Source organism: Excalfactoria chinensis, chromosome 2 (genome assembly GCF_039878825.1).
Source record: "Excalfactoria chinensis isolate bCotChi1 chromosome 2, bCotChi1.hap2, whole genome shotgun sequence".
NCBI lineage: Eukaryota > Metazoa > Chordata > Aves > Galliformes > Phasianidae > Excalfactoria > Excalfactoria chinensis.
Window position 1 is genome coordinate 89,240,938 of NC_092826.1, and position 27,349 is coordinate 89,268,286.

Genomic DNA, 27,349 nt, shown 5'->3' on the forward strand with positions numbered 1-27,349 from the left:
GTGATCTGACTCAAATAATATGCTTAGGAGTTTAGTTTTCTATGGCTTCGCTGGGGGAAGTACTTTTCAGCCAGTGGCAGGGCACTAAAATACATACACAGACAAAATCAAAAAGCTTCTTACTTCTCACTTCTCCTTTCTCTTCCAATAAATAGGTGACCATGTTGACTAGACAAAGCTTTAATAGTTCTATAATATGGAGAGAACTGCTGTCGCCACCTGCTAAGACTTTATCTCACTATACACATATAGTGGAGTACAAATTCTTCTTATCCTGTTTTGTGATTCTCATCCTTAAATGGCTTCATAATTTTTTTTTTTTTTTAATTTTTTTTTGTTAACTGGAATAGAAACTACCTCGCATAAGGCTTTTTTGATAAATTACAGAGGAACAAAATGGTTCCAAATGTTCCTCCCTTTGTCATCTTGATGTCTTGTTCTCAGCAATAAACAGATCTTTATGGAATGGTGAGGATACATGCTATACATCCAGTAAAGTTGTTTTTGACAGATGATAGGGTAAGCTTCTTTTGAAACAGAAAATAGAGTTTCAGGAACTGGAAGTTTCTAAGTGGATTTTCTTGTTTTGTTTGCAGAGATACAGAACAAAGCCGTACTGCTGTAGTTTATGCAAGTTCTCATCAAAATTACTTTCTTCATTGAGGAATCATTTGCACCGTTACCATGAAGATGAAATGGATCAAGAGCTTGTTGTACCTTGCCCAAAATGTGTGTTTGCTTCTGAGCCAAAAGTAGTGGGAAAACATATCCGAATGTTTCATTCATCTAGTAAGAGAATACAAAACTATACAGTCAGCATCTTGGATGGCATGAAACAATTCAGGAGTGACATCATAAACTTTACATGTCTAAAATGTAACTTTACAGACACGTTGTATTATAACATGAAGAAACATGTGCTGATGAACCATTTTCAAAACTTAATAAGTATGTATTTTGGCCAGAGACCTGATGAAAATAATGAGGATTCTATTGAGAACTATTGTAAAAAATGTAATGCTTCTGCCAACAGCCAAGATTCTTTAATGTATCATGTCTTGACAGCTGAAACACACAGAGACCTGGAGAACAAACTTCGGTCTGTAATTTCAGAGCATATTAAGAAACCAGGACTTGTGAAACAAATGCAGATTGCTCCAAAGCTTCCCCACAATGTACCTGCAGCTGCTCCATCTTTAATTCCTCCTGTGGCCCCAGCAGGTTCCATCACAACTCCAGCTTGTATCCAACTTGCATTCCCACAGAATAATCAAAACCAGACTGTGGTGCAACCGAAAGTTCAGAACGCAGTCACATCGCTGACTGTTCCAAGTGCCTCTTGTAGTGTTCCATATATAACTTCTACTCCAGTTGTTACCCCATCACAAGTTACCCTTGTTTCCAGTCACCTTCCTGTAGGTCAGAATAATGTTAATAATATTCAGCCATCTCCTTCTCAACCTCTTCTTGTTTCTCACGGGCTTCCTCTTAATCAGCCTGTCACAGCTGGGCCTGTTCCTCTGAATCATTCTGTTGGGACCCTAAACAGAACTGTGGCCCCTGCAGTTCTTCCTGTTAATCAACCAGTCAGGCCTGGACTCTTTCCTGTTAATCAGCCTGTTGGTACTGTAAATAATCCAGTTGCAGCTGCACAGTTACCTGTTACTCAGCCTGTCAGCCCTGTCAATCAACCAGTTGCAACAGGAGTTCTCTCAGTTAGCCATTCAGCTGAGAATGTGAATGGACCTGTTGGTCCTACAGTCCTTCCTGTGGCTCAGACAGTTGCTTCAGGGGTTCTGCAGCTTAATCAGTCTGCTGTGCCTGGGGTCATTCCTGTCAGACCGCCTGTCAGACCTGGGTTTCTTCAGCTTAATCAACCTGTTGCTCCAGCAGTTATCCCAGTAAATCAGCCAGTTAGATCTGCAGTTTCTCAAAACGCAACTTTTTTGGCAGCAGGTTCTATACTTAGGCAGTTGATTCCAACTGGGAAGCAGTTCAATGGAATACCTACCTACACACTTGCTCCGGTTTCAGTTACTTTGCCTGTACCTCCTGGTGGTGGAGTAACTGTGGGTACTCCACCACAAGTGCCTATCCAGCTGATGCCGCCTGGGACAGTAACTCAGTTATCTCAGTCACCAGCTAGTGCACCCTCTCCTCCAGTGGTTTTAACAACTCAGAGTATATCATTACAAGCTTCTCCACCTGATTCTGAAACAAGTCAGACCCTTGGGAAGGCAAAGCAGTGGAAGATTTGCCCTGTTTGCAATGAGCTTTTTCCATCAAATGTCTATGAGGTGCATATGGAGGTCGCCCACAAATGTAGTGAAGTGAAAATAGAGGAAACTCAAGAACCTGACAAACTTGCAGCTTGTGCACCCTTTCTAAGGTGGATGACAGAGAAGACGGTCCGATGTTTCTCTTGTAAGTGCTTTCTCTGTGAGGAAGAGCTCATGAAGCATCTCTTGATGCATGGCTTAGCTTGCTTGTTTTGCACAGTTACTTTCCATGATTTAAAAAGCCTTGCAGAGCACAATAGATCTACACACAGTGGAAAGAAGCAGTTACATGCAGATTACAGCAACAGAGGATTTCAACTAGGTAACGAGGCTCAGGGTGACCTGGTATTTCCCCACTTTGATTTCAGTACGGTGTTACCAGAAGAAGACATCGGTGAAAGAGAAGTACACTTGGCAGTCCTTGCTGGAGTAAATTCAAGGACACTTGTCCCCATTTACATCAAAGTGAAACCTCAGACAGCAGAATTGAACAATGAATGCAACAAAGTGTTAACCTGTCCATTTTGTTTCAGTTTGTTTAGTAGTCAAGAAACCTATGAAATGCATTTGAAAGAGAGGCATCACGTTATGCCAACTGTACATACAATTTTAAAGTCTCCGGCTTTCAAGTGCATCCACTGTTGTGGTGTGTACACTGGAAACATGACTCTAACAGCTATTGCTGTGCATTTGCTCCGTTGTAGAAGTGCTCCCAAAAATAGCAACTCGAGTGTAAAGATGCAGCTTGAGCGTACTGAGAAGAAAGAGCTACTGTTTGTGAATGGTGAAAAGCATGATTCTGTAACGAAGAGGAAGCAGTCTGATACCTGCTTTGTTGCAGAAGACCAAAAGAATAAAGAACAGCAGCCACTGAGCATAAGTACTGGACTAGCTCTGTATCCAGAAGATGAACTGTATTCAGGGCTAGTGCCTTTCAAACGACAAAAGATTAGTATTAGGACTGAGCTAAAGAAAATTTCTAGTGAGGATCTTCGTGTTCTAGCAGTAGATCCTAGACAATATGATCACAGTTCGTATGAGACTCAAAAACAGTTTTTGACGGACTATTTCCATGTGAGGCCATATCCTTCAAAAAAAGAGATGCAGTTATTGTCCACATTGCTCTGTGCTTGGAAAACTGATGTTACATCATTCTTTGGAAGAAGGAGGAATATGTGCTTAAAGGCAATAAATAGTCACAAACCATCTGTGCTGCTGGGTTTCAGTATGTCAGAACTAAAAAATATTAAGCACAAATTGAATATAAAAGATGAACCATTAGTAATGTAAAAAAAGCTTTTTATAACATCTAAAAGCAACCAATAATTGCATACTTATGAATGTTGCAATTTATTATGATGAATTGTTAAATTTAACTTGCAGACTGGCCTGTTGGAGGACTGTGGTAGTATAAAAACTTTCAGTTGTGACTTATTGTGAAAGGTACACAGTTGTGTATTTGAAACAGCTAAAACTTTCGGATTTACACTTCTGGAGTTTGTTTTAGCTTTTTACTTTTTTTAGAGTAGTAATTTTTTGTTGGTTTTGTTCCCTTTTCCCCCTCCTCCAGGCTGCCAGTTGACTTTTTATACCATTATGTACAATGTTTGTGCTGTTAAATACAAATTTTATTTTATTTTTCTGCAATGTCACCATGTTTTCTAAACAATAAAATGTATAATGTTGTTTAAAATACTGAAGCAAACTAGACATATTTCATCTATTTGATTGTGTTTTTAGTCTTCATAGCATTTATTTATTTATTTATTTTGTTCTCTTTAGTATAGTCTTTACATCCATTGCTCCCTTCAAATTCTACCTGCACTGGTAACAATAAAGTACCTGGTAAGTGGTTGTTTTTTTGGCTTTTCTCAGTCAGTCATATTACATGGGCCTGTTAAGTCTGCAATATGTAGCTGCTATTACTGTGGTGAGGAATTGAGGGGCTGAGATGGGGTCTACTGAGGAGCTACCAAATTGAAATGGTTGCACTTATCAACTGTGAAGTAGCTCTTGCTAACTAGAAGCCTTTAGTCTTTTTACTGGTGTTGAAGCCTGTAACTGTCTCTTGTTCAAAGCTTGCTAACAGCATTTAGTTTCTTTCCCTTTTCCAAAAGTGCAGCTGATTTGGAGCATGTCACATTGCTCTGATAATGCGGAATATACAACTTCCATAAACATGACTGATCTATAGAAGCTCTGTTCAAGTGACGCTGAAGTTTGGTGAAAAAAGTGATAAAGTGATTTTTTTTTCTTTAAACTTTTATTTTAGATCGATTTTGTATGAGGCAATTGAGCAGTGCCTTCCCCTCAGCAAATTAGATGTGCCTTTAAGTCCTTCGGGTTAAAAACAATACAGATGGGTTGAGCTGGTGACATCAAGATCCTAAACTGTTCATTATTTGAACTGTGATCATTTCTCATTACAAGCAGCATAAGTACAGTATAAAATCAAAAGAAATGATCTTGCTTGGTATGATCTAGCATCTCTGCTGCAGAAAAGTTGGTGAGAACAAACTGCGTAACAAGTTACTGGTGACCATATTGAGGCCTTTAGATCTGTTCCTTATTTCTGCATATGCCTGGTTTCACTTGGCTTGTGAAACTGTCTCAAAAATAGCGAGTTTTGTAACAATCTATCATATTTATTGTTTTTCTTCTTTCCCCTCATATTTCACAGGAATAAAAAAGGGGAGGCTGGCTACTGGTACCTTGTGCTGGTAAGGAGAAGGTAATGTCACCAGGCTGTTCTTTAAAGTTAATTAGTATATGATTGTGCTAAGCAACAGTTTTTAATGCAGACGGAACGTTATTTTTGTGATTTTTCTAAAAACACCTGACATTTTACTAGGATTGGTGACTGTCCACTTGAGCCTCTGTGAGGTAGGTAAAGGTCTGTTTCAGATACAGTCTTGATATTTACATGGTGACACCTTCAGCAAATTTTAATATAATGTGTGGTTAATTTAATGTAGAGAGTCTGCCATTTGGAAAAGCTTAGTAATTTGGTACTGAACAGACTTAGTTGAACAAACTGAATCACTATTAATGGAGGTGCCCACAGCTCCTATCCTGACAGGTAAGACAGTAAGTAGCAACGCACTTGTGTAGCTTAATAATAGCAGATGAAAAAGTCAGTGGGCAGTCGGGATTTGGGCACAGCACAATTCATAAGCCAGTCTGAAGGACTCTTAGTGAGAAAGAGGGAAGACCTAAAAGTCTAGGAATCTTAGGCAGTCAATTTCAGTCTTCAAATCTTGATATTTTGAGCTGCATCACCTTTGAGGTGGTTCTGCTGCTGTCAGTGGCACTCCAGCAGGAAGGAATTGTCACTGTGCATCTAGGGAAGGCTTGTGGTAAATAGCTCAAGATTGCTCTTTTGAGATGTGAATGTTGGTTGGAGTTGAGAGCTGGGAAGTTGGATCAGAGTTCATTTATGCTTGGTTCCCCAAGGAAGCAGCCCAGTCTTACTAGAGTTTAGTTGGCATCCATGGGTGATATTAAGGATCTTATATATTGGAGTTGGGTTTCAAGTTTTCAAAAAAGAACTTTCTAACTTTGGTGTGTGTGCAGATCACAGAATCACAGAATTACCCAGGTTGGAAAAGACCTTGAAAATCATCAAGTCCAACCGCAGCCTAACCAGTACCCCATCTCTAAAAAAAAAAAAAGATAATTGTCTTGTTACCTCACTATTTATTTAATATTCAGGGGACTTCATATCACATTCTTTTTGTTGTTACAAGACACAAAAGCAAAGTGGGCCTGGATCATCTAGATGTTTTAGGTAGACCGTAAAATAAAATAACACAGTATAGTAACTGTTATAGTTTATTAACCACAGACACCTGCTTATTTTCCAAGAAATTGAAGTTCTGCTACTGATTTGCTTTTGCTAAATGCTCCTATCCTCATTCACCAAGGCCTACAGAAACAAAGAACAAACATGAATTTTTATATCTGGAGTGATAGAAAAGCCAAAACATGTTTGTCTGTATGGTTATGATTTTCAGAAAAGCTGAGGAACCTGGAAAAAAAACCCAAATCCATCTTTTTTAACCTAACTTTGCTATAGGTTTCTCAAGTCCTTTGGTGAGACGTTGCTACTTTGATTACACAGGGGTGGTATGGTAAGTGTTTCACTGGCATTTTTGTAAGGGAGAAGCCTAATGCTACTGGTATATGCTGTTGGGGAAGGCAGATCAACGAAAGGAGCTGCTCTCCCTGCAGCAGACTTTCTGAATGCAAGCCCTTCAAGTGTGTGAATAAATCTGTGGTCCACTGTGAAAGACATCCGTTTGGGAAGAATACCTGATTGGTTCACGGGAAGACTGTCACATTAGTTCTTCATGGAAATAAAAAAACACCTGTATTTATTCTGCTTCTGAAATGTATTGGTTAAAAGTAGCATTTGAGAAACACTTTGTGGTCTCTAGATTTTGGGCAGAAAATAGCATTTGTGAAAATGAGGTAGCTTACTATTTGATCGCATAGCATGAAGGATGATTGTTCTTATAATGAGACGTGGTCATGCTTGTCCTGTTTACATCTGTGTGCTAGGAATTAAGGTATTGGTGGGTAAACTGACTTTTTGATAGAGGACAGAACTAAAAGAGCCTTGCAGTTCTGATTCAGTACAGTAGTTCTTGTGTATCAAGCCTGTTTTATCCCACACTGTTTTTGAATTGTTCAGCTAAGCTTAGGGTTTTACTGAAGTAGGTGTAATACATAACTTTGGATGTGCAGTTCCCAACAGGCACATCTGTATAACTTAATTCTGCTGCAGTTGGCAGAATAGAAATGTGGCTGATTTTAGGTTTGTAAGAGTTTTTATTCTTTTCTTTGCAAAACATGTATGAAAAATACATAGTACTGAATGAAGCAGAAATTGGTGGTGCTGCATGTGAAATCTGGACTAACGCCTTGTTTTACTACCTGTATGTTTCATCGTTCATGCTGTTTGTGCTGGAGGGGCAAGTTGCAACTGTGACCACGTTTCTCTTTTTACTTGCTAGATCCCCAGACATGTATGATGTCTTGTTTTGTTTGTTTCTTTGAATGTGTTTAATGTTTTGAGCTGCACTATGCATATACAGTGTGAGCTTAGTACTCTTCTGCAGCTTTGAGGAGAATGTGGTTTTGCAAATACTGGGAACATGAATGTGAACTAGATGCCTGCCTTCTAATTCTACGTGAACTATATTTACTAATCCAGTATTCTACTTAGTGGTATGTTTAAAACAAAAAAAGAAAAGAGAGAAAAACAACAACAACAAAAAAACCATCTCATTCCAAAATCAAGGGAAGGAGAGGCTCCAAACATCTGCAAAAGTGCTGTTCTTTTATTTTGGCTGTCTACCTGTTAAAGTAGCAGCACATAAAGTCTTAAAGACTCTGAGATGGGTAGGTGTTGTCTGTTAGCCTGCACCAAGACTGCAAAGAATTCTACAACTGACAGTACGGGTGTTTGTCATGGGCATTTCTAGGCAGAGTGCTGATTAGTTTGCATTTTCAGAATCATTTTGTTGTTTTGCTAACAGTCCATTTGGAAGTGAAAAGATACTCAGATAAAATGAAAGGTCTATAAAGCAGTGTTGCTAAGCATGGGCATATGACAGGCTTTCTAAGTAGGAGATGTAGGCCAGAAAATAAACACCACATCTAGAGTTGGGAGATTGGGTGTTAGACCAAAAAAAAAACCAACCAAACAACTCGAGGACAGTCACGGTTAATAAATGAGTAGTAGAAGAGAGGTTCCAGAGCAAGGGCTGCAGATACATTGTTTGCAGAAGGAACTGTAGAGAGGTTGAGAAGTTAATCTGGTAGATACCAGTCTCCAAGGAGAAATGTGGAAGTCTGTTACTTGTGAGCTGAGTGTGTTAGCTGTACTGTCAAGCAAAGGGTCTGTCAGCAGTGTCTCTCTTTAGAAAAGGTGTTGCAGAAAGACTGGACTGGTGTTGAACATGTAGAGATAGATGGGATCAAGTTTTGTCAGATTAATGTCACACTGGCAACACTTAGTCCTCTGGTTGTCAACAGAGCCAAAAGTAAGGTGGACTGATAAGCAATGATCCTTCATGTGGGAGGGTTGTATGTGGGCAGAGATGGAAGGCAGAGCATAGATATGAGGGGCAGTGCAGCTGAATCTGCTGTGTTGTGGCTTGCTTATTCTGGAATAGAATTCCTCTTAAGATGGCTTTAAGGACAGGTTTTACTAATGTTACTAATTATGTGAAAAATTGAAATGTTGTAACCAGAATTGTTAACTTGTTAGACTTGGAAGAAAAGCTGTGAGCGTCTTTAAAGAAATGAGTGCTAGGGTAACTACAATATCATGTTCAGGGAATTGTCTCTTGTAGAGTGTATGACTAGCTCAGTTATCCTGCTGCCATTATGACATAGCTGTAACAGTATTGTGTGCTTCCAGGCATTGGAAATAGATGGTTGCTGGAAGCAGAGATGATGCTTCATCTGAAACATGACTTTTGGTCCAGTTGTCATTCTACCTCTAGTTATTTGTGAAAATGAGAAAGATAGTTCAACCTAATAGGGATGTAGTAAGGGCTACAAACTTTACCAAGCAAATAAACTGAATGTTTTTCCCTATCTAAAATTCAGTGATGTGATTTACAATCACATATACATAGAGGTTAAGGTTCATATTCTTTACTGTTGTATTTCATGGTACAAACCTGATCCTATTCAGTGTGGGTTCATGTAATAACAGCACTTTGTCGGGGCGGTAGACTCAGGTGCTGCTGTACAGAGGGAGCTTGGAGTGCTGGAGGCCTCCATCTCTGTTAGGAACTAGAGAGGTTCTTTTGTAAGCATGACCTCTGCCTGAAAATCTAGATTCTGAGAATCTCCTCATGAATCCATAGGTTCTTCTGCTACTGTTTCTGTTCTTTTTCAGATATATTGAGATTAAGTTGGGAGAGACTTTCTAAAAAAAAAATAAAAAAAATAAAAAAAAATCAGAAGTTTTTTCCAAATAAGAAAAATGTAAAATGCTTACAATATGTAAAACAAAACATTCAGTAATAATTAAAGGCTCCTGGGTGAACTGAACTTAAATATATATATATAAATATAATTTTTGTATATATTTATTTATATATATAAATATTCTCAAAGCAGATATTTCATGTACTTGCACAGGACTACAGAAACAGTATCTATAGCTGACAAAATGAAATACCTGAATAGAAATATAGAAGTATCTGAAAATACTGATGTGGGTTTCACAGTTCTCATTCAGTGGTTTTGAATTAGGTCGAAGTGGTCACTGTGGGATTTCTGTTTGCGTAACTATTTTGCTGTTTTCTGCTTTATCGCAGGAAGTTGCTAAATCTGGATCTCGTGTTTCTGCCGCCCAGGTTTTCATGGAACGGTTGGGATATTTGTAACACACTGGGAAGTAACAGATTTCAGTTTGGGCATTTTTTCATTATAGTGAAGTTATTGTTAGAAGGTTCTTGTCCTGTTCGTTGTCAACAGGAGGACTGAGGTGGACTTTGAAGGGAATCAGAGGGGAAAAGATTGACGTGAGAGCTTTTTGACAGAGGAATTTATACAGTGTATGTGGACTCAGCCAAGATGGGAAAGGTAAGCTGTGCTGGAAATACTAATGCTAGTGACAAATTTTGGCAATAAACCCTGCAAGAATTATTATTGTTTTTTGTATTATTAACTAAAACCATACAGTCTGTTCATGTATGAGGAGTCAGTTTCTCATCACCAGCCCATATCTGAGGAATCATAGGGGCAGGTGAATAACGCTGGAGGAGTGCAGTCTGGGGCCTCCAGAAGTGGAGCCAGAGGTACATGTGGCCAGTAGAGAGTGTAGCTAAGAGGAGGTTGGAGCAACACTGGCTGTTGCTTTAATGCAAGATTCAGTATATGTGTAGCTGTGGGATTTTTGGAGCCACTGCAAGTGTGATATACAAGGGCTGCTCTGAAAGTAATGCCTCCTATTTCATTTTGTTGGCCCACAACATTGGAATATACAGTGGTGGTATAGCAGTAGAGGTTGAACCTTCCTGCCAGTATTTTTTAGCATTTTGTTGCCATGCGCCAGATGGCAGTGGAGGGGCTTTCTGACAAAACGGCGTCTTACATGGAAGTGCAGAGATGTGTAATTTAATTCCTCCATGTAGAGAACTTTGCAGCTATTGACATTCAGTGCTTTCTGAGCATTTCTGGAGACCAAACGGGGTGTGAGCACAGTGAGTCCTTTGGTGGTGCGATTCAGCTGTGGTAACAGTGACAGTGGCTCACCTCTGCTGGTGCAAATTTTTCTGAGTGAGGAATACAGGCTCTTGTTCTTCAGTGGTGAAAATGCTTACTGACTGGTGATGACTATGTTGATAAGCAGTGTTTTGTAGCTGAGAATTTGTTCTATGCAGTAATGTTAATGTGCTCTTTATCTCTGCTGTAGATGAATAAACAGAAGTTAAAACAAACAAACAAACCCACAAGAAACAAAAAACAATGAGTAGATTGAAAACCTTTGGCTGTATTGCTGCTGATACCGACATCAAAACATGAAGAAGTAAACTGACGAATGTTGCCAAAAAAAGAAGAAGGGTGGCTGTTTATGGTAAGACCTTTTAGGATTACAAAGTATATCAGTTTCAGAATCATCAACACCCTTTGGCTCGTCCTGTTCTCCTTACTATTCTTGGCCAAATGGAGTGGAAGCCAGCTTTCAGGAAGGCAGACTGGAGAATAAACTGGGGGAGTACATTTAGTCTGTTTATAAGAAGGGACTGAGTTTTGATTACTAGTCCCCTGTTATTACAACAAATTGGAAAGTAACTTGCAGGTTTGATGTATATACCCATCACAACTGTGGTCATTAAAAAATTAAGGTTGACTATCTTTTTTTTTTTCTTTTTTTTTTTTTTTTTTTTTCTTTTAATGTCTTGTATTCTCAAGGACCGCCCTTTGTCATTACTCTCATTTATGTCTTAGGAGACGTCGGGGGGGGGGGAAACCCCAACAAAAACCCAAAGCATTTTCCAAAAGCTTCCACTTAGTAAACTACTGCATTCAGGTAACTCACCTTGAAAAAGTACAGAATCTGTTTAGAATTGCAGCTGCTCGTGTTGAAGAATGCAAAGGGTCTGTGTGTTGGTGGTAGGGGGTCAGTGCATGTAGGATTTATCTGAAACCTTTAGTTTCATTGTATTAATTCCCAAAGTTGATTTATTCCTTCTGTGCTAAAGGGTAAAATTTACTGCACTGTGATAACTTGTGACAAAAAACCTGTTAGTGCCTGGAAATGTTTTTCATAAAAAGCTTTTAGTTTTTCAGATCAGGGTTTCTTTGCCTCATGCAGTCAGGATGGCAAAAAATTTGTAGCCCAGAGAGAAGTAGGAAAAAGCTGTGTTTAACCATTTACACGGAAGGCAGAATGCTGTAAATGGTAGCTGCAGCCTCTGCTAGAAGTACAGTTGTTTACCTTAAAGTGTAGTTCATATGAAGCAGCTGGGGTTACTTGTGCTAAGAATATGCAGGAGTTTGAGTCTCACGGCAGATAATTAAGCCTCTTGTTTCCAGTGTTATGCTTTTTGGGTTTGGTTTGATCTTGGGAGTCATCTTGTAGTCCAGACTTCAAATATGAAACATCTAGTCCACAGTCTTTGAGAGAACTCACGTATGTATATTTATAACTCACTGCCGTAGAAAGAACTTATGTGTATTTGCTCATGTAAACACTCCCAGGGCTCCCTGGCAATAGTGGTGGTGTTGAAATGTGTCATCAAGCTCAGTATGGATATATAAGTAACACATTACTTTTCAGACAAGATGCATACATGTAAATCTGTTGTTTATGATGCTAAATAAGGTAGCGTAAAACTAGAGAATAAAGGAATTGCAGAGTGACAGTGTCATTTCAGAGGCCTAAGTGCTGGTTTTGTGCCCTCTGTTCCCCAGGTAAGTTTCACAGTACTGAACTGTGAATTGAAATTCAGAGATCCCAACTCCTGCTGGACTTAAAACTCAGCAGTAACTGTAAGCCAGAAAGCCCTTGCTCTGTATGCTTTGGTATTTGTTCTCTTGGCTAATCCACTGGGGTTTATAAGCAGGCATTGCTGGTATCTCTACCTTGCTACCACTCTGTTAAGAAGAATCAAACTAAGCAAACCTAAACAAAACTGAAGCATCTCTCTAGAGCTAATACATTAACTCTGGTTTTCCGCAGACAAGAAAATAATGTTTTATAAATGTTTCTGCTGTGTCCTGTTAGACAATCAACAGACAGCCTTGTGTTCTTCTGATATTCTCATGTATCATCTCTGTTATTATGCAAACATAGACTTCCACTTAGTGACAGTGCTTCATTAGCTGTGATACGGAAAACTCATCTGAAACCTCTATCAAATATCTCCCCACTCAGCTCTGATTTTGCAACTTGCAAGTAAAATTGGGTGTGGTTTCCTCCATCTCTTCAGGTTCTTTTGAATTCAAAATTGATAAATAAAAAGTTTCATCTTACCTTTGAGGGAGCCAGAGATCCTGAGAAAACCTTAGAAAATAGTCAGGTACTTTTATTTGCTCAGCAAAAATAACCTAAGCCTAATATGTTGGAGTTTGGATTTATATGCAGAATTATGTTACGTATTATTGCTTCTGTATGTATTTAACATAGCCACTCAGAGCTTCATTGTTTTTCAGGAAGTACTGAACGTGCACATATGATGGCAAGAATCTGTCAGTTGAAATACTGCTTTTTCTAGATTCTTAATTCATCATATAAATTGAGACAACTTTTTGTTGTATTATCTTTCATCAAAGAAAATCTTCACAGCTGTACAAAAAAGAGTCAAAATGTATCCTGTTCCACTACAGATGTGCTTCTGTGCTATTCCTTATTTTTTCCAGCATGGCATATATAATTCCATTCACTTCATAGCAGGCATCAAATTGCCTACTATTTCCTTCTGTCAAGGCTTTGATATGTGCATTAGTCTTCCTGTAGATACTTGGTGAGAACAATTCCCAAGATTAACAGCATTTTTACTCATCTGCCATGAGTGCTCAGAATCTGTACTGAAAGTAAAAGAGCACTTAATGAATGCAGAGCAGTTTTATATTATAACAGACCAGAGCAGCAAGAGATTCGCTTGGGAAAGCAGCTGATGGAAGACTGAAAGAAACTCATTGTGTGGGCTTGCAAGAATGCACATCTGAGACTTGGTTTGCTTTGGAAGATGCTGAGCCTTAAATTTTGGGTACAAATAAGGCACCGAGTCTGTCTGTGCAGATTTACTGCTGCAGAGAGTGACCAAATCAACACTAAGGGTGATCATAACCTTATGACGATAGTCCCATAAAAATATCCTTCCTCTGTAGTTAATGAAGTCTTACACGTACTTAAGTGTGCATACATTACACAGAAATGTGGCAAAGAAAAAAGTAAAACCCAAATACTTGAAATTCACTTTGGAAAATTTAAGCTATGTATGTATGTAATAATTGTAGTTAGTTCTATGGGTTCATTTGGGAAAGAAAGAAAGAAGAAAGTGCTGTAGTGCAGAATTCTATAATATCCTGTATAAGGACAAATGACAGTGTTATTAAGATAAAAAAAGCTTTAATACTTTCAAATTTAGAAGATTTAGCATAAAATATTTGCTACAGACATGCTACAATAACATACATGTTCAGAAAGTTTTCAGTGCTTTCAAAGTTCAGCATTTTGGCAAAAAAGAACCTGTAAATACTTCAGAAGTTGGTTATCATAATACTGATATAAAATACTTCATGCAGAGTAAGGTCAGGTGCATAGAATATAATAAGAAATAAAACACTGTTTGTGTAAACATTTAAACATATTTAAAGTATAATTTTCATTAGATAACATGCAAATACTGCAATATTTTAAATGGCACTTAAATATAGATACTGAAATTCTTTATAAATTTGCATCTAATACAAGATTCTGAAATATACAGAACTATAAAAAGAACACATTTCTTCATTTCTTCAGGTACTTCAGGTATAGAGCTTGATTGTCGTTTCAAAAGCACTGAGCCCAATGTCCCACAAATCTTCACTAGTCCAAGTAAAGACGTCTATTGAAATAGGCTCAGGACTAGTTAGTTTCCTTCATAATAAAATATGAAAGTGTATTTACATGAGAATAAACTCATATTTTTGGTAAGGTAATGAAGTAGCAGCAATTTGGTTCTTCAAAGAATAATGCTTTGAACAGGCATGAGTGTTTTGTTGTCACTGATATTTGTCCAGATAATATGTAGTTAACATTTTTCAGTAAACTGAAAGCACTACTTGTTCATTGCCAGAAAAAAAACCATTAAGAAGCTTCTCACAAATTCTGATCCATAAAGTCACAACCTTCCCATGCACGTTTGTGGTTATCAGATCAGTGGAAAATGATCTAATTGTGCTGAAACACTTTGCTAGTCATGAATAAAAGAGTCTTCTTTCAGCTTATTCCAAGCACTCTTCATTCTTCAGTGAGAAATATTAGTACACCAAAAGTCAAGTCTTCTACAGTTCCTGTTTTCTGGTTCAGTGATCAACAATTCTCAATGTTCTTCACAATGTAAAATCCCTCGATACTTGTGTATGTTTTCTACATAACTATATGTAATACATTAATTTTAGCAAGGTAAACGAAAAACTGATGAAAAGGCAGTGCAGAACAGGCCCCACTTTAACAGAAGGAGAAGAAATGCTAAACGAAACTTGTACTTGAGATGCAATCAGGGCTGACAGAGGTACGTGTGATGCTAACGTTGGACTGTCTGAATTGATCAGTGACTCTATCTTTTCTGCTTCTTTATTGCAGGCTTCAATCTAGGAAGAAAATAAGTTATTGTTTTTCTTCTTGTCATGTAACATGCCAGTGCAGACATCTTACTAGTGACAGAAAAGTTACTAGTGACAGAAAAGATTTTTATCAGTGATTCAGAGTAGCCACTAAGAAAGACATGTTGGAGCTCTCAGCATAAGCTTTGCTACTGGAAAAGTGCTGTGGAAGCAGCAGCAGCAGAGGAAGAAGGATGCTGTGAAAACTAGCAAGAGTGACACGTTTTGAATGTTGACATCACAAAGCTCAGAGTAAATTAAAACTAGAAGTAAGAGCGGCCTTCCACATGGAGCAAGACGGTGCCTTGAAATCTGCAACTGGAAAATCAGGGTGTTATGCTTAATGGGCTTTGCTTTTTTTTCCTCCAGTCAGGGGAAGCAGATTTCTTTTATGGGAAAGGAGAAGAAAAAAAAATAAAAACTTGAGAAAACTGAGATGTGAAGTTGTTTGCAGCACTGATGTAATGAATTCATGTTGGAATTGTTTCTTCCATCTTACCTTCTACTGTATCCCGGGAATGAAGTAATGATCTTTAGCAGCCTCAAGGGCTGCTTCTTGTGTGTTTGTATTTTCACAAACATAGTGCCTGGAGGACTAAGGCTTTGAATGCTGAGGAACTTCTCAGCTCAGTAACAGATAATGGCAGTGAGCTGATCAGCTAAACCAGGTGTGTTCAACCTGCACACAATCCCTAGGCTTTGAGATCGCAAAAACAACCCATTGATTTATGCTTGTGACGCTGTTTTCAGTTGATTACGTTGCCTGCACACTTTCAAATGAGACGTAGTTACAATCAGGTATCCTACTCAACAATCTGATCGTGTCTCTTCACCAGACTTCCCCAATCCCTGCCTCACCTCTCTTCACAATCACGCCCCATTCATCTCATTGCTTTTGGGCAGTACACACATTCTGAACACAGCACACAAGAGTCAAACTTCATCAGCCATCTCTGATGAACACCTCGAGCCCTCACTACAAACTGCAGCCCCTTCCATCCAACTGCCCGGATGCGCTGATTCCACAAAAACAGTTAATCCCTGGTTTCACATGGCAGCTCTGATTGCAGGCAGTCCTCACCAGGGGTCTGACAGCATCTACTGCAGACCAAGTGAGAGCTGATCAGGTGAACAATGCCCAAGACCTTATTTCCTAAGTACTGGTAAAATCCTGAGCTATCTTTGTTACGGAAGGAGATAAATGTTGGGGCAGAATTGGACATAAGCTCCAGCAGCAAAATATATGCAGTGTTTCTGTCTTAGAAACAACCTATTTAATACTGCAGCTTGCAAAATTTATGTCATTTTATACACTCAAACTTCAGACCAGCCCAGAAACGATTCTAAGCATGCAGAATTAGATTTTAGAAATGAAAAGAAACACACATGAGTATAAAATAAACAGCAAAAAAAAAAAAAAACCCACAAAAATAACAGCTTCCGCCTACACACACACAGAAACAAAAGCAACCTGCCTAAATTGTATAGTAAAAGATCAGAGACTGTACAAAGATTTCCTCTTGTCTCCCTTTTCAAAACTAAATCCTGTTTTCAACTAGCGCACATTGATAGGTAAGGGGACAGAGCATCTGTTGCTGTTTCAACAGGTAATTTTCTTCATAGTCACCAGTATCATCCTATTTTTTGGCTTTAGGAGAAAAAAAATGTTGATAACAAAACAAAGTTTTAGCCTTTTCAGAGCAGTGCTGTACAGAGCCAAGGTCATCTCAGTTTCTCAGCTTCTTGTACTGCCCTGCCAGCATGGGGGCTGGGAAAGGACAGAACGAGGACAGCTGACATAAACTGGCCAAAGGGATATCCCATACCATATGGTGTCATGTAGAACTATAGAACTGGGAGGAATTGGCTGCAGGGGGCAGTTGCTACATGGTGTCTGGCTGGACATAGGTTGGTGGGTGGTGAGCAACTGTGTTGTGCATCACTTGTTTTGTAAACATACATATATAATTTTATATATTATTATTATTATTATTAATCTCAGAAAGTAGGCTTTATCTTAACTTACAAGTTACACTTTCTTTCCCCAATTCTCTTCCCCATCCCACTGGGGTGAGGGAGTGAGCAAATGCTGCATGGTGCTTTGCTGCCTGCTGAGTGAAACCACAAAAGCATCCCAATGGGCCTTCATTAGAACATGCTGTCAGCAGGGCAAAGCACTACTATTAGGAACAACTACAAAATGGCAAGGAGTTTTGTTCTAAAAGGAAAAAAAAATAGGAAGAAGATATCCTCATTGGTCTTGAACAGGTTAACAAATTAAAACTGAAGCAATAGATCCACAGTAATAAAAATGCAACACACAGCCAGAGTCCTGCTTCTTCTGCTCTAAAACATTCCTAAGAAAAGACTACAAGAATTTTGACCTGCATTTGTTGGTTCAACACATGGAAAGCAATTTTAAGACTGCTATATTGAAAATAATGAAGTATGAACATACTAAAATGATGCAAATCCATGTCAGGTAATAAAATAAATATATAACCTACCTGCAATGGTTTGGGTTTCTGATCCACAGGAATGATGAGAATCACAATTTCAGATTCTATGCTTAAGTATCCAAACACATCACACTGCGGCACGGAAACATGCAGGCGGAGTTTTTCAAGTATGTCAAGTACAGTTATAGGCTTTTTATTTGTTACCTGAAAAAAATAAAGCACTTCCTGTATGATACTGTGCAAAATTATATCATCATTTCTCTCAGGCAGGTCCTACGGGCATTTGCTCCCTAAGCAAGTGGAGAACTTATTCTGGTTCTCATTAGTTTGGCTCCCTACTACCTCTCCCTTATTGGAGTAAGAGAGCTTTTAACTTCCTGTACTCAGGTTACTTTCAGGCTTTGCACCATTCTCCAAGTGAGTGGGTGTGATGAGTTACAGGTCATCTCTGTGGGCTTACTGAGTGACATCTGATTGAATTTTCCAAAGGGAAGAATTAAACTTCAGACAAACTTCCATAACTCACACTATATGCTGAGAGAAGCATTTGCTTACCTGAATGTTTGACAGGTTGCAATTCTGAATGTAAAGACTGTTTTGTCAACACATATTTATAAGAGAGATGCTCAAAAGTAACGCCTCCTATTGTATTATGTAGGCCCACAGTGTAGGCTGTATGGCAGTAGAGGTTGAACCTTCCTGCCAATATTATGTTACATCTTGTTGCCATTCAACAGCAGAGGGGCAGTCTGACAGCAGCAAGACAAGAGGGAGTTAGCAAGACTGCTGACAAAGAAAATAGAAAGGTAGTGGTGAAGGGTAAAGGAAAAGAGAGGGGGAATCCCCAAAGGGCATACTGATTAACTGGAGCCCAGTGGAGTTCAGCTTGCGAAATGTCCATTATAAAAGATTTTCTGTAGGCAACTGTCCAAACGGGTCCAGCTGGAATTAATTTCGCCTTGAGCAGGAAGTTGGACTGGACAATGTCCAGAGAACCTGCTCCATCTATTATTTTTCCCCTGTGTTCTTATAATAGTTAATTAGAGAAATACTGAATCATAGGAGTTGGTAGGGACCTCTAGAGATAATCTAGCCCAGAACTGGACACAGTATTCCAGATAGGACCTCACCATGGCAGAGCAGAGGGGGATGATAACCTTCCTTGACCTGCTGGACATACTCTTTTAAATGCAGCCTAGAATATCACTGGCATTCTTGGCCTCCTTGGCTCATGGTCAGCCTTTTGTCCATCAGGACACCCAGGACCTTCTCTGCAGAGCTCCTCTCCAGCAGGTCAGCCCATAACCTGTACTGATGCACGCCATTTTTCCTCCCCAGATATAGGACTTGACCTTCAATCTTGTACGGTTCCTTTCTGCCCAACTCGGGGTTGGGCACAGTGCACCTTCCTGCCTGCTTGGGTCTAGCTGAAAGTTATTATCTACTTCTGAGTGTTTAAATAGGTTAGTGCACTTCAAATGTTTTGAGCAAATTATTTCTCTTTGATTTTTTAAATGAAAATCAGATGCAGATACAAACATACTTCAATAAGCAACACGTTTTGTTGTGATGTGGTGCTAAAAATCAATTAAAGCCTTTGACCTTGTCCCCTCATGGGGACATCCTCATGGAGAAGCTGTCTGCCCATGGTTTGGACGGGTGTACGCTCTGCTGGGTGAAACACTGGCTGGATGGCTGGGCCCAAAGAGTTGTGGTCAATGGAGTTAAATCCAGGTGGCTGCCAGTCACAAGTGGTGTCCCCCAGGGCTTGGTACTGGCTGGGCTGCTTCCATTGAACATCTTCATTAATCATCTTGATGAGGGGATGGAGTGCACCCTCAGTAAGTTTGAAGATGACACCAAGTTGGGAGGGAGTGTTGATTCGCCTGATCAGAGAAAGGCACTACAGAGGGACATGGATAGACTGGATCAATGGGCTGAGGAAAACTATATGAGTTTCAATAGGGCCATATGTCAGGTCCTGCAATTGGATCACAACAACCTCAGGCAATGCTAGAGGCCTGGGGAGGAGTGTCTGGAAAGCTGCCTGATGGAAAGGGACCTTGGTGTGCTGATGGACAGTCGGCTGAATATGAACCAGCAGTGTGCCCAGGTGGCCAAGAAGGCCAATGGCATTCCGGCTTGTATCAGGAATGGTGTGGTGAGCAGGACTAGGGAAGTCATCCTGCCCCTGTACTCAGCATTGGTGAGGCCCCACCTCAGTTTTGGGTACAGAAAGGATATTAAGGTGCTAGAGCAGGTCCAAAGAAGGGCAACAAGGTTTGAGAAGGGCTTGAAGAATATCCCCTACGAGGAGCGAGTGAAGGAATGGGGGCTGTTTAGTCTGGGGAAGAGGAGGCTGAGTAGAAACCCTATTGCTCTCTTCCAATATCTGAAAGGTTCTTACAGCGAAAGCAGGGTTGGTCTCTTCTCACTGGTGATAAGGCGAGGGGAAATGGCCTTAAGTTGAGCCAGGGTAAGTTTAGGTTGGATATCAGGACAAACTTACTTACAGAAAGGGTTCTTAAGCACCGGAATAGAGTCACCATCCCTGGATGTGTTTAAAAAGCATTCGGATGTGGTGCTCAGGGACATGATTCAGCAGTGGGTTGTTAGAGTTAAGGTTAGTATGGTTAGGTTGCAGTTGGACTTGATGATCTTGAAGGTCTTTTACAAACTGAGCAATTCTGTGATTCTATGATTCTAAGTGCTATACTGTGTTCCATATACTGAAGCATGAAAGCAGAGGTTAACAGAGGAATATAATCCTTTTACACACCACATGGTAAGGCTGGACCTAGAATGTTGTGTTCAATTATGGGCAGCCAGCGTAAGATCCATTTTAAACTAGAGGTTTTCAAAGAACTTAAACAAAGAATGCAAGCATCTAACTTATTGAGATGTTAAATACAAACAAACAGAACAATTTAAAAGATATTTTAACCGAAGAGCAAGATAAATCAGTGATAACCATCTAAATGAAGATGAAGAGTGTAAAGCTATCCAAAGACAATGTCAGAACTAAGTTATCAACATTAGAAAACAGCCAGCCAGCAAACTAATCTTAATAAAAGTGCCATAAATAACAAAACACAAACTGTTAGTACCACGAGATAAACATAGTTTTCTTAGCATGCCTTTACTATTAAAAGTCTGCAACATAATATACTTTTTCTTGTCTATGCTAATTCTGTTTTGTTTTGCATTGTCATTCAATTTCTATATCCAAATGTTAAGAAATAATGGAAAGTATATTAAAAAAAAATACTGAAAATTAACTGATTTTATAATACTTTAACTTTTCAGAAGGGTATAAAATAATTTGACTTTTCCACGTACCCTTTAACACAAGGAATGACTGAACTTTACCTTTGCAAAATTATCCAGCTTGTCTTTGTCATATAATATTCTTAGCATTCCTGCACACAGTGGACAGCAAGCTCCTGTATGATAAAGCAAATTAAAAAAAAGCAACAAAATCTCTGAAATAAAAACAAACTTTTTTCACTTTAAGTAAAGCTCAAAACTGAATATTAAGAATGAAAATACAAAAAAAAAAAAAAAAAGCAAAGTAAATCTTTCAATTTGATAGAAGTGAACAATCTTTTTTTTCCAAATGTTGAAAACCTTCACAGTGCAAAAGTAGTCACATATTTACAACCACCAAAGTGAAACAACAAGACAAAATAAATATAACATCACCATAAGCTAAAAAGTGTAAATAGGCTGCGTACTGCAAGACAAGATGCTGTATGAATACAAATGCACCTACAGAATTTTTGAATTTGAAAACCTGAAACAGTGATGATATAACAGATGCATCACTGCACACTGCAAACGTTACTCTGTGCAGTTGCACCATGTCAGAACTTTATACAGCCTGAGGTGGAAAACCCATAGATCTGTTCTAACACAGAAGCATGTACTTTCCCTACTACTTTCCCTCACTATCTTGGAAACAACTTTCTGCCTACTTATTGTTGTATGTTTAATTCCTGCCCCTAAGTAATTCACATTCTAAGAATGACTGTTACTATATTAGACATAACAGCAAAGCACATAAGCCCTTTTTTAAAGTACTGAATGGGTTTTCACATGAAACTTTGAAAAACTGACCTTTCTTTGTGACTAGCTAATTAATAGTTCATTGAGGAAGTACTTGTGAAAAGAATGAAAAAACAAAAAAGCAAAACTATTCCTACTGTCTTCATTCTTCACAATATTGTAAATACAACTGGTATCCTGCTCTGTCTTCTAATTAAATATAATGTTTGTTATTCCAGGAACTCTATTTTGAAGATAGCTTGGTATCCCCATGTTGCATCTGTGCTGTCAGTTCTGAAAAATTACTCATCCAGTTCCTACTGACATTGTACCCTACACACCACAGACTTCATTCATTTCCCCCTGACAGGTCCTAGGGGCACAGCTACAAGTTTCTAAAACCTCTAGGAATGTGACTCCTAAAGCCAAAGGCCTTTCCACTTTGAAACCACTTAGTTGAGTCCCAGCACTGCCTTGTTCTAGCCTTAACTAAAGATCTCCATTCTTCCTCTTGGATGTGTCATAACAGAATTCTGTATTTTAAAGCATAAGTTTAGTTCTAAGTATACATATATTAATACAAATGGCCTGGAGACTCCTATGTGTAGTAAACTTCAACAGTGAATTAACATACCTGGTGCAATGACTGGTTTGCAGCCAGTAGCAGAAAGCTGAGGACATTTAACAAAGGCACACTCTGTATGAAAACCATAGTCTGAGAGAACACCTACAGCCTGGCAGGGTCCATAATAGTCAACAGCTACACGATCAGAATAGGCAGCGCACACGCTACTGTAGGTTTCGCCATTATGTCCACACACAGGTTCTACTGATTTGCAAAATGGCTGAAACACATAGAAACTCCCATTATCATCATAAATAGTGAAAATTAACATGCAAGTAAAATTGTTCTAAAATATTCAGAAAAAAGATAGACCTACTACAAAGGAGACATGATGAAGCACTAATTTTCAGTTATGAAAAGTTCAGTTTGGTGTTATTTGGTATTCCTAACCAAGGAATTGCTTTAATTAAAGCTTGCACTGAAGTTTGCAGTAACAGTGAACAATATAGAAGACTTAATACAACCATCAGAGTATTTCCCCTAAGAAAGCAGAAGCCAAGCTTCTGATTGGTTTTGAGATGTCTACCTCAAATATTCGACTCTTAACAAAATCCTGAGTATTATTTTGTGTATTTTTATACTAGTCATATGAATAAGAGCAGGATATTGTAAAACTGAAGATAAAAGAACAAAGATTTAATATTCATTCCTTAAAGTATTTCTTACCTGGCATGGTCCTCGATATGCTAGATTTTTTCCTTTTTGGTATAAAGTGCACATATTACTGTATTCCACACTGTCTGTGTCACAAACAGGATCCTGTGTCTGGTCACAATTTAATTGTCTTGGCACACATTCATGTTGGCTACATTCAAACTTTCCAAAGCTAGTCAAGCAAACTTGTTTCTTTGGAATGCACCTGAAGAAAGTTATAATCCCAAGTTTATTAAAAAGTTTGAGAGTATTCCATGGAAACATTTTCAATAAAAACTTTTGGAGTGCTTTAGAGCTAACTACTATTAAGCAGAACTACAGGAAATACATGTGACAGAACTTTCTGAATAACCGATTACAAACTCGTTACAAACCTGAAAATGATCCACAAAACATTAGTCATGCACACAACTGTAGTTTCTATAAAAATTAATCTTCTTTACAGAAAGGGTAGTTAAACACTGGAATAGGCTCCCCAGGGAGGTGGTTGAGTCACCATCCCTGAATGTGTTTAAGAGCCGTTTGGATGTGGTGCTCAGAGATATGATTTAAGACAGGGTTGTTAGAGTTAGGGTACTATGGTTAGGCTGTGGTTGGACTTGATGATCTTTGAAGTCTTTTCCAACCTGAGTAATTCTATGATTCTATTAATCTTTGAACAAATATTTTTCAATGGATTTTGGAAAAAGGCTTCAAAAAACTCCTTTCTCCCAAACCTCTCTTTGTAAAGATATATTTATGGAAAACTACATCCAACACCAAAACAGTAAACTGTGAGGGAAAATGCTTCTATTGCAGACGTCTGGTCTGCACTGAGAGAAGAGTGAAAACAAACGATGACACGGATCCAATTGCAAGCATGCAATTTGATTCTAGCTTTGTACATTCGGTATGCTCTATCACATCCAATCCTGGGGATGACTAAAAATAAACAAAAAAATCAGTACTAACCATTTCATTTCTAGCTAATCATTCCTCTCAAGTGTTCACAAATAAGTAGAGAGCAGCAAACACCAGAAGTACCTTTTCTTTCATATTAAATGGATACCTTCCATGGTCTTATCTCTGAAACATTTGCCATATGTCTTGCGAGATATCTCTCTACTAAATAAATGACAACCAAGGGGATTTGAAAAATAGACTGATTAAAGTCCAAATTGCTTTTCTAACAATTTCCTTTCTCTACAAATTACAGTAATCACATACAGTATGCCCTTACTCTTTTTCTCAGTGTTTCTGTCTTAAGCATTATTTATAAAAGGAAAGACTCAGAAATTCTGAGATTCAAATGCTTTAAACATACAAATGGAGCATAAAGCTTTAAATACACTTTTAACACCTCAGAAATGTCTTAAAATGAAGTTTTACATGTTTAGTTATGTTATCAGACTTACCCAGAATAATCTATTCTGTACAGTCTTAAATGAAATAAATTGAGGTTCTAAGCATAATGATTATTCTGTTAATCTGAAAAGAAAGCCACTCAGTACTTTCCAAATTAAAAATAAAGAAGATAAAGAATGTATACCAACAATGAAGCTTTAAAATTTGTAGTTTCAACAACTTCTATTCTATAATAGCTGCAAAACAATGCTGTTTTGTCTGCAGTTTTCTGCTTTTAAATATACGGGGGAAAAAATATTTTCACCATTTGTCATGAAAGCAAAGTATTACACAACCTCTTATGGTAATTTTCTTTCCAAACAGAAAATTTACAATTCCAAATTGCACAAAACTGAGAAAACGAAGAACTCTGTCTGAAGACAGAGACCAAAAAATAAAAGCCATGGACTTTGATTTCTTGAAGAACACTCAGACTTTGTCTTGTCAGTGGCATAAGCCAGTTTTTGTTATGTTTCTCTACATAGATTTTTCTCTTACATGAAAAAAGACCTCAGAGATTGTACAGATATGGTTTGCACCATGAAATTATGTCAGAGAAACTTAAAGCCTTCCAGAGTTATACATATATTTTCCAATTTCAGAAATTAAAAGCACAGATTATTAACTGAATTAGCAGGAATTAATTCAAGTTTTCAATTCAGGCAATTTTTCTTTGGTATTAGAAGAAATTATGAATCAGAGTAGTAGTAAAATGGTAAAATGTCCAGTAAATTTCTTTCTCCTCCCCCCCCCCCTTTTTTTTTTAAGTACACGAGTACTGTTTTATTTCTTAAACTGAGATGTGTGTAAGAAATCTAAATGATACAGCACTTTATACAGAGAACCAACAATTGGCAGTTATCACAGTCAATCGCTATGATAAATGAATAAATTAATAAATAAAGGAGACTGCTTTTATCAAACTATTCCAAAGTAAACCATTACTACACAATATACATTCACCAAAGAAAAAGGTCCATTTGCTTTTTAAGCAGAAGATGTCAAAGCGTAAGAATGTTTTGCTTTTACCTTTGATTTTTACTACAAGGGTTAGGGTTACAAGGATCCTTGGAAATACATGATCCAAATTCAAATTGATTGTCTTGGAGACCAACACATCGAGCTATACATGCACTTGGATACGTGCGCCCATTTTGACCACATACTGGTACAAACTGATCTACACAGTTACATGGCAAACCTGCAAAAGCAACACACGAAGCAAGAATATGGTTCATACTTATTTTCTCTGATGAAACATACACAAGAGATCACTAAGCCTCCTAATCATCCAGCAAACATGAAGATGTACTGTTATCTTCAACCTCATATCTATTAGCAATTAAGCAATACTGTAGCATGTTACATGTAGTAGGAAAGGAAGTCTGTGTTCTGCCTACTCCCCGATTCTACTCAATTTTCTTTACTATTTCCACAGACTCCTTGTCTGTCATCCCCACTGGCATTATCCTGTCTCTGCTTATTTCTACAGACTATCTGAGGTTTAACTTTCCTGTACTGATTTAAAAACTAAATTTTTTTTTTTAAAGTATTTTCTTCCAGAAGTGCAGGTTGGATATTAGAAAATAAACAGATAAAAGAATATATTTATACTGAATTATTGCCATGAATTCAGTAGAAAGGATTCAGGAGCGAATCCTTACTCTAAGAATAATGAACTTACAGTTTCTGTTGTTTATTACCTGTAAACTTCCGACGTTCATCTTCCGAACTATGCTCGGTTAAGCACTGACGTGTGGAACATATCAAGTTTCCAGCAAAACATGAACAGACATTGCAGTCTATACTAAAAGATGTTCCGTGGCCTTAATAATAGAAATAATTAAGTAAATGTATCCAGTTAATACAAATATACCAGAAAACAGTAAGTACAGCTGATTTTTTAATTATTGTTACCTTTCAGAGGGTTCAGTTTAAACAAGTTTGCTGAGGACACCAAGCTGAGCAGTGCAGTTGATAAAACTGAAGGAATGTCATACAGAGAGAAACTGATGGACTTAAAAAGTGGGCCGAAGAGAATCTAATGAGGTTCAGCACTTGGGTCAGGGCAATACCAGATACGTGTACAGACCGGGAGAACTCACTGAGAGCAGTCATGAGGAAAAGGATTTGAGGATCCTGGTGGATGAAAATATGAATGAACCAGCAGTGTGTGCTTGCAGCCTGGAAGGACAGCTGTACCCTGAGCTACACAACAAGGAAGGTGGCCTGCAGGGCAAGGGTTGTGATTGCCCCCCTCTTCTCTGCCCTTGTGATGGGAGTGCTGTGTCCAGGCCTGGGACCCCAGCATTAGAGAGACATGGAGATGTTGAGCCAGGTCCAGAGGAACACCACAAAGGTGATCAAAGGGCTGGAGTACCTCTCCTATGAAGAAAGGTTGAGGGAGATGGGCTTGTTCAGCCTGGAGAAGACTATTCCAGGGAGACCTCACTGCAGCCTTCCAGTACATAAAGGGAGCTTATAAATGGGAGGAGACAGACTTTTTACACGGTCTTGTAGTGACAGGACTTTAAATAAAAAGAGGGGAGATACAGATGTTATGTGGATTTTTTTCACTCAGCGTATGGTGAGGTGCTGGTACAGGCTGCCCAAAGAAGCTGTGGATGCCCCATCACCGGAGAAGTTCAAAGCCAGGTTGGATGGATCCATGGGCAGCCTCATCAAGTGGATGGCAACTCTGCCCATGGTAGGGGAGTAGGAACTAGATGATCTGTAAGGGCCCATCCAACCTAAGCCATTGCATGATTCTGCGATAACGTGATGTCACATTGTGAAAGTTAAAATACTTTACTGTCTCAGAGCTCTATGAGAAATATACCAAGGAAAGCAAAGTATTCAAGTTGCTATGGTAACATGAGTGATTAAGTGCAAACATAAAAGAAAAGAATATAACATCCAACAAAACAAAGATTTAATGACTGCTTTCAGCACACAAATGTTCAGAGTCCCTGAATATTTTGCAGTCGATTTACACAAAGTATCACTACTTTTGTTTCTGCAGAGTGATGCACACTGTGTTTAAATCTCAGCACCAAGCTTGTTTA

General features: G+C 38.5%; 2 protein-coding genes across 6 annotated transcripts in view; one reads left to right on the forward strand and one right to left on the reverse strand.

The window, feature by feature from the left end:
• ADNP2 (ADNP homeobox 2) overlaps positions 1-15,554 on the forward strand; it is a 29,491-nt gene extending 13,937 nt beyond the window's left edge. The window contains exons 5-8 of one of the 3 annotated variants that reach the window (XR_011902774.1): positions 597-4,124; positions 4,960-5,010; positions 9,777-9,884; positions 10,717-15,554. Coding sequence is in view for 1 of the 3 variants with exons in the window: in XM_072327711.1 (XP_072183812.1) it covers positions 597-3,569 (2,973 nt within the window). In the remaining 2 variants the exon portion in view is untranslated. Of the gene's footprint in view, positions 1-596; positions 4,126-4,959; positions 5,011-9,776 lie in introns of those variants that run through there. The other 2 variants (XR_011902773.1, XM_072327711.1) reach the window with 2 other exon arrangements.
• The window catches only part of RECK (reversion inducing cysteine rich protein with kazal motifs), a 64,477-nt gene continuing 52,007 nt past the window's right edge, over positions 14,880-27,349 (reverse strand). For all 3 annotated transcript variants that reach the window (XM_072327713.1, XM_072327712.1, XM_072327715.1), the window contains 7 exons: positions 25,988-26,110; positions 25,314-25,485; positions 22,914-23,106; positions 22,257-22,467; positions 20,948-21,021; positions 17,627-17,782; positions 14,880-15,107 (listed from right to left, as the gene is read on the reverse strand). In XM_072327713.1, coding sequence (XP_072183814.1) covers positions 14,892-15,107; positions 17,627-17,782; positions 20,948-21,021; positions 22,257-22,467; positions 22,914-23,106; positions 25,314-25,485; positions 25,988-26,110 — 1,145 coding nt within the window. In that variant the 3' untranslated portion in view covers positions 14,880-14,891. The remainder of the gene's footprint in view (positions 15,108-17,626; positions 17,783-20,947; positions 21,022-22,256; positions 22,468-22,913; positions 23,107-25,313; positions 25,486-25,987; positions 26,111-27,349) is intronic.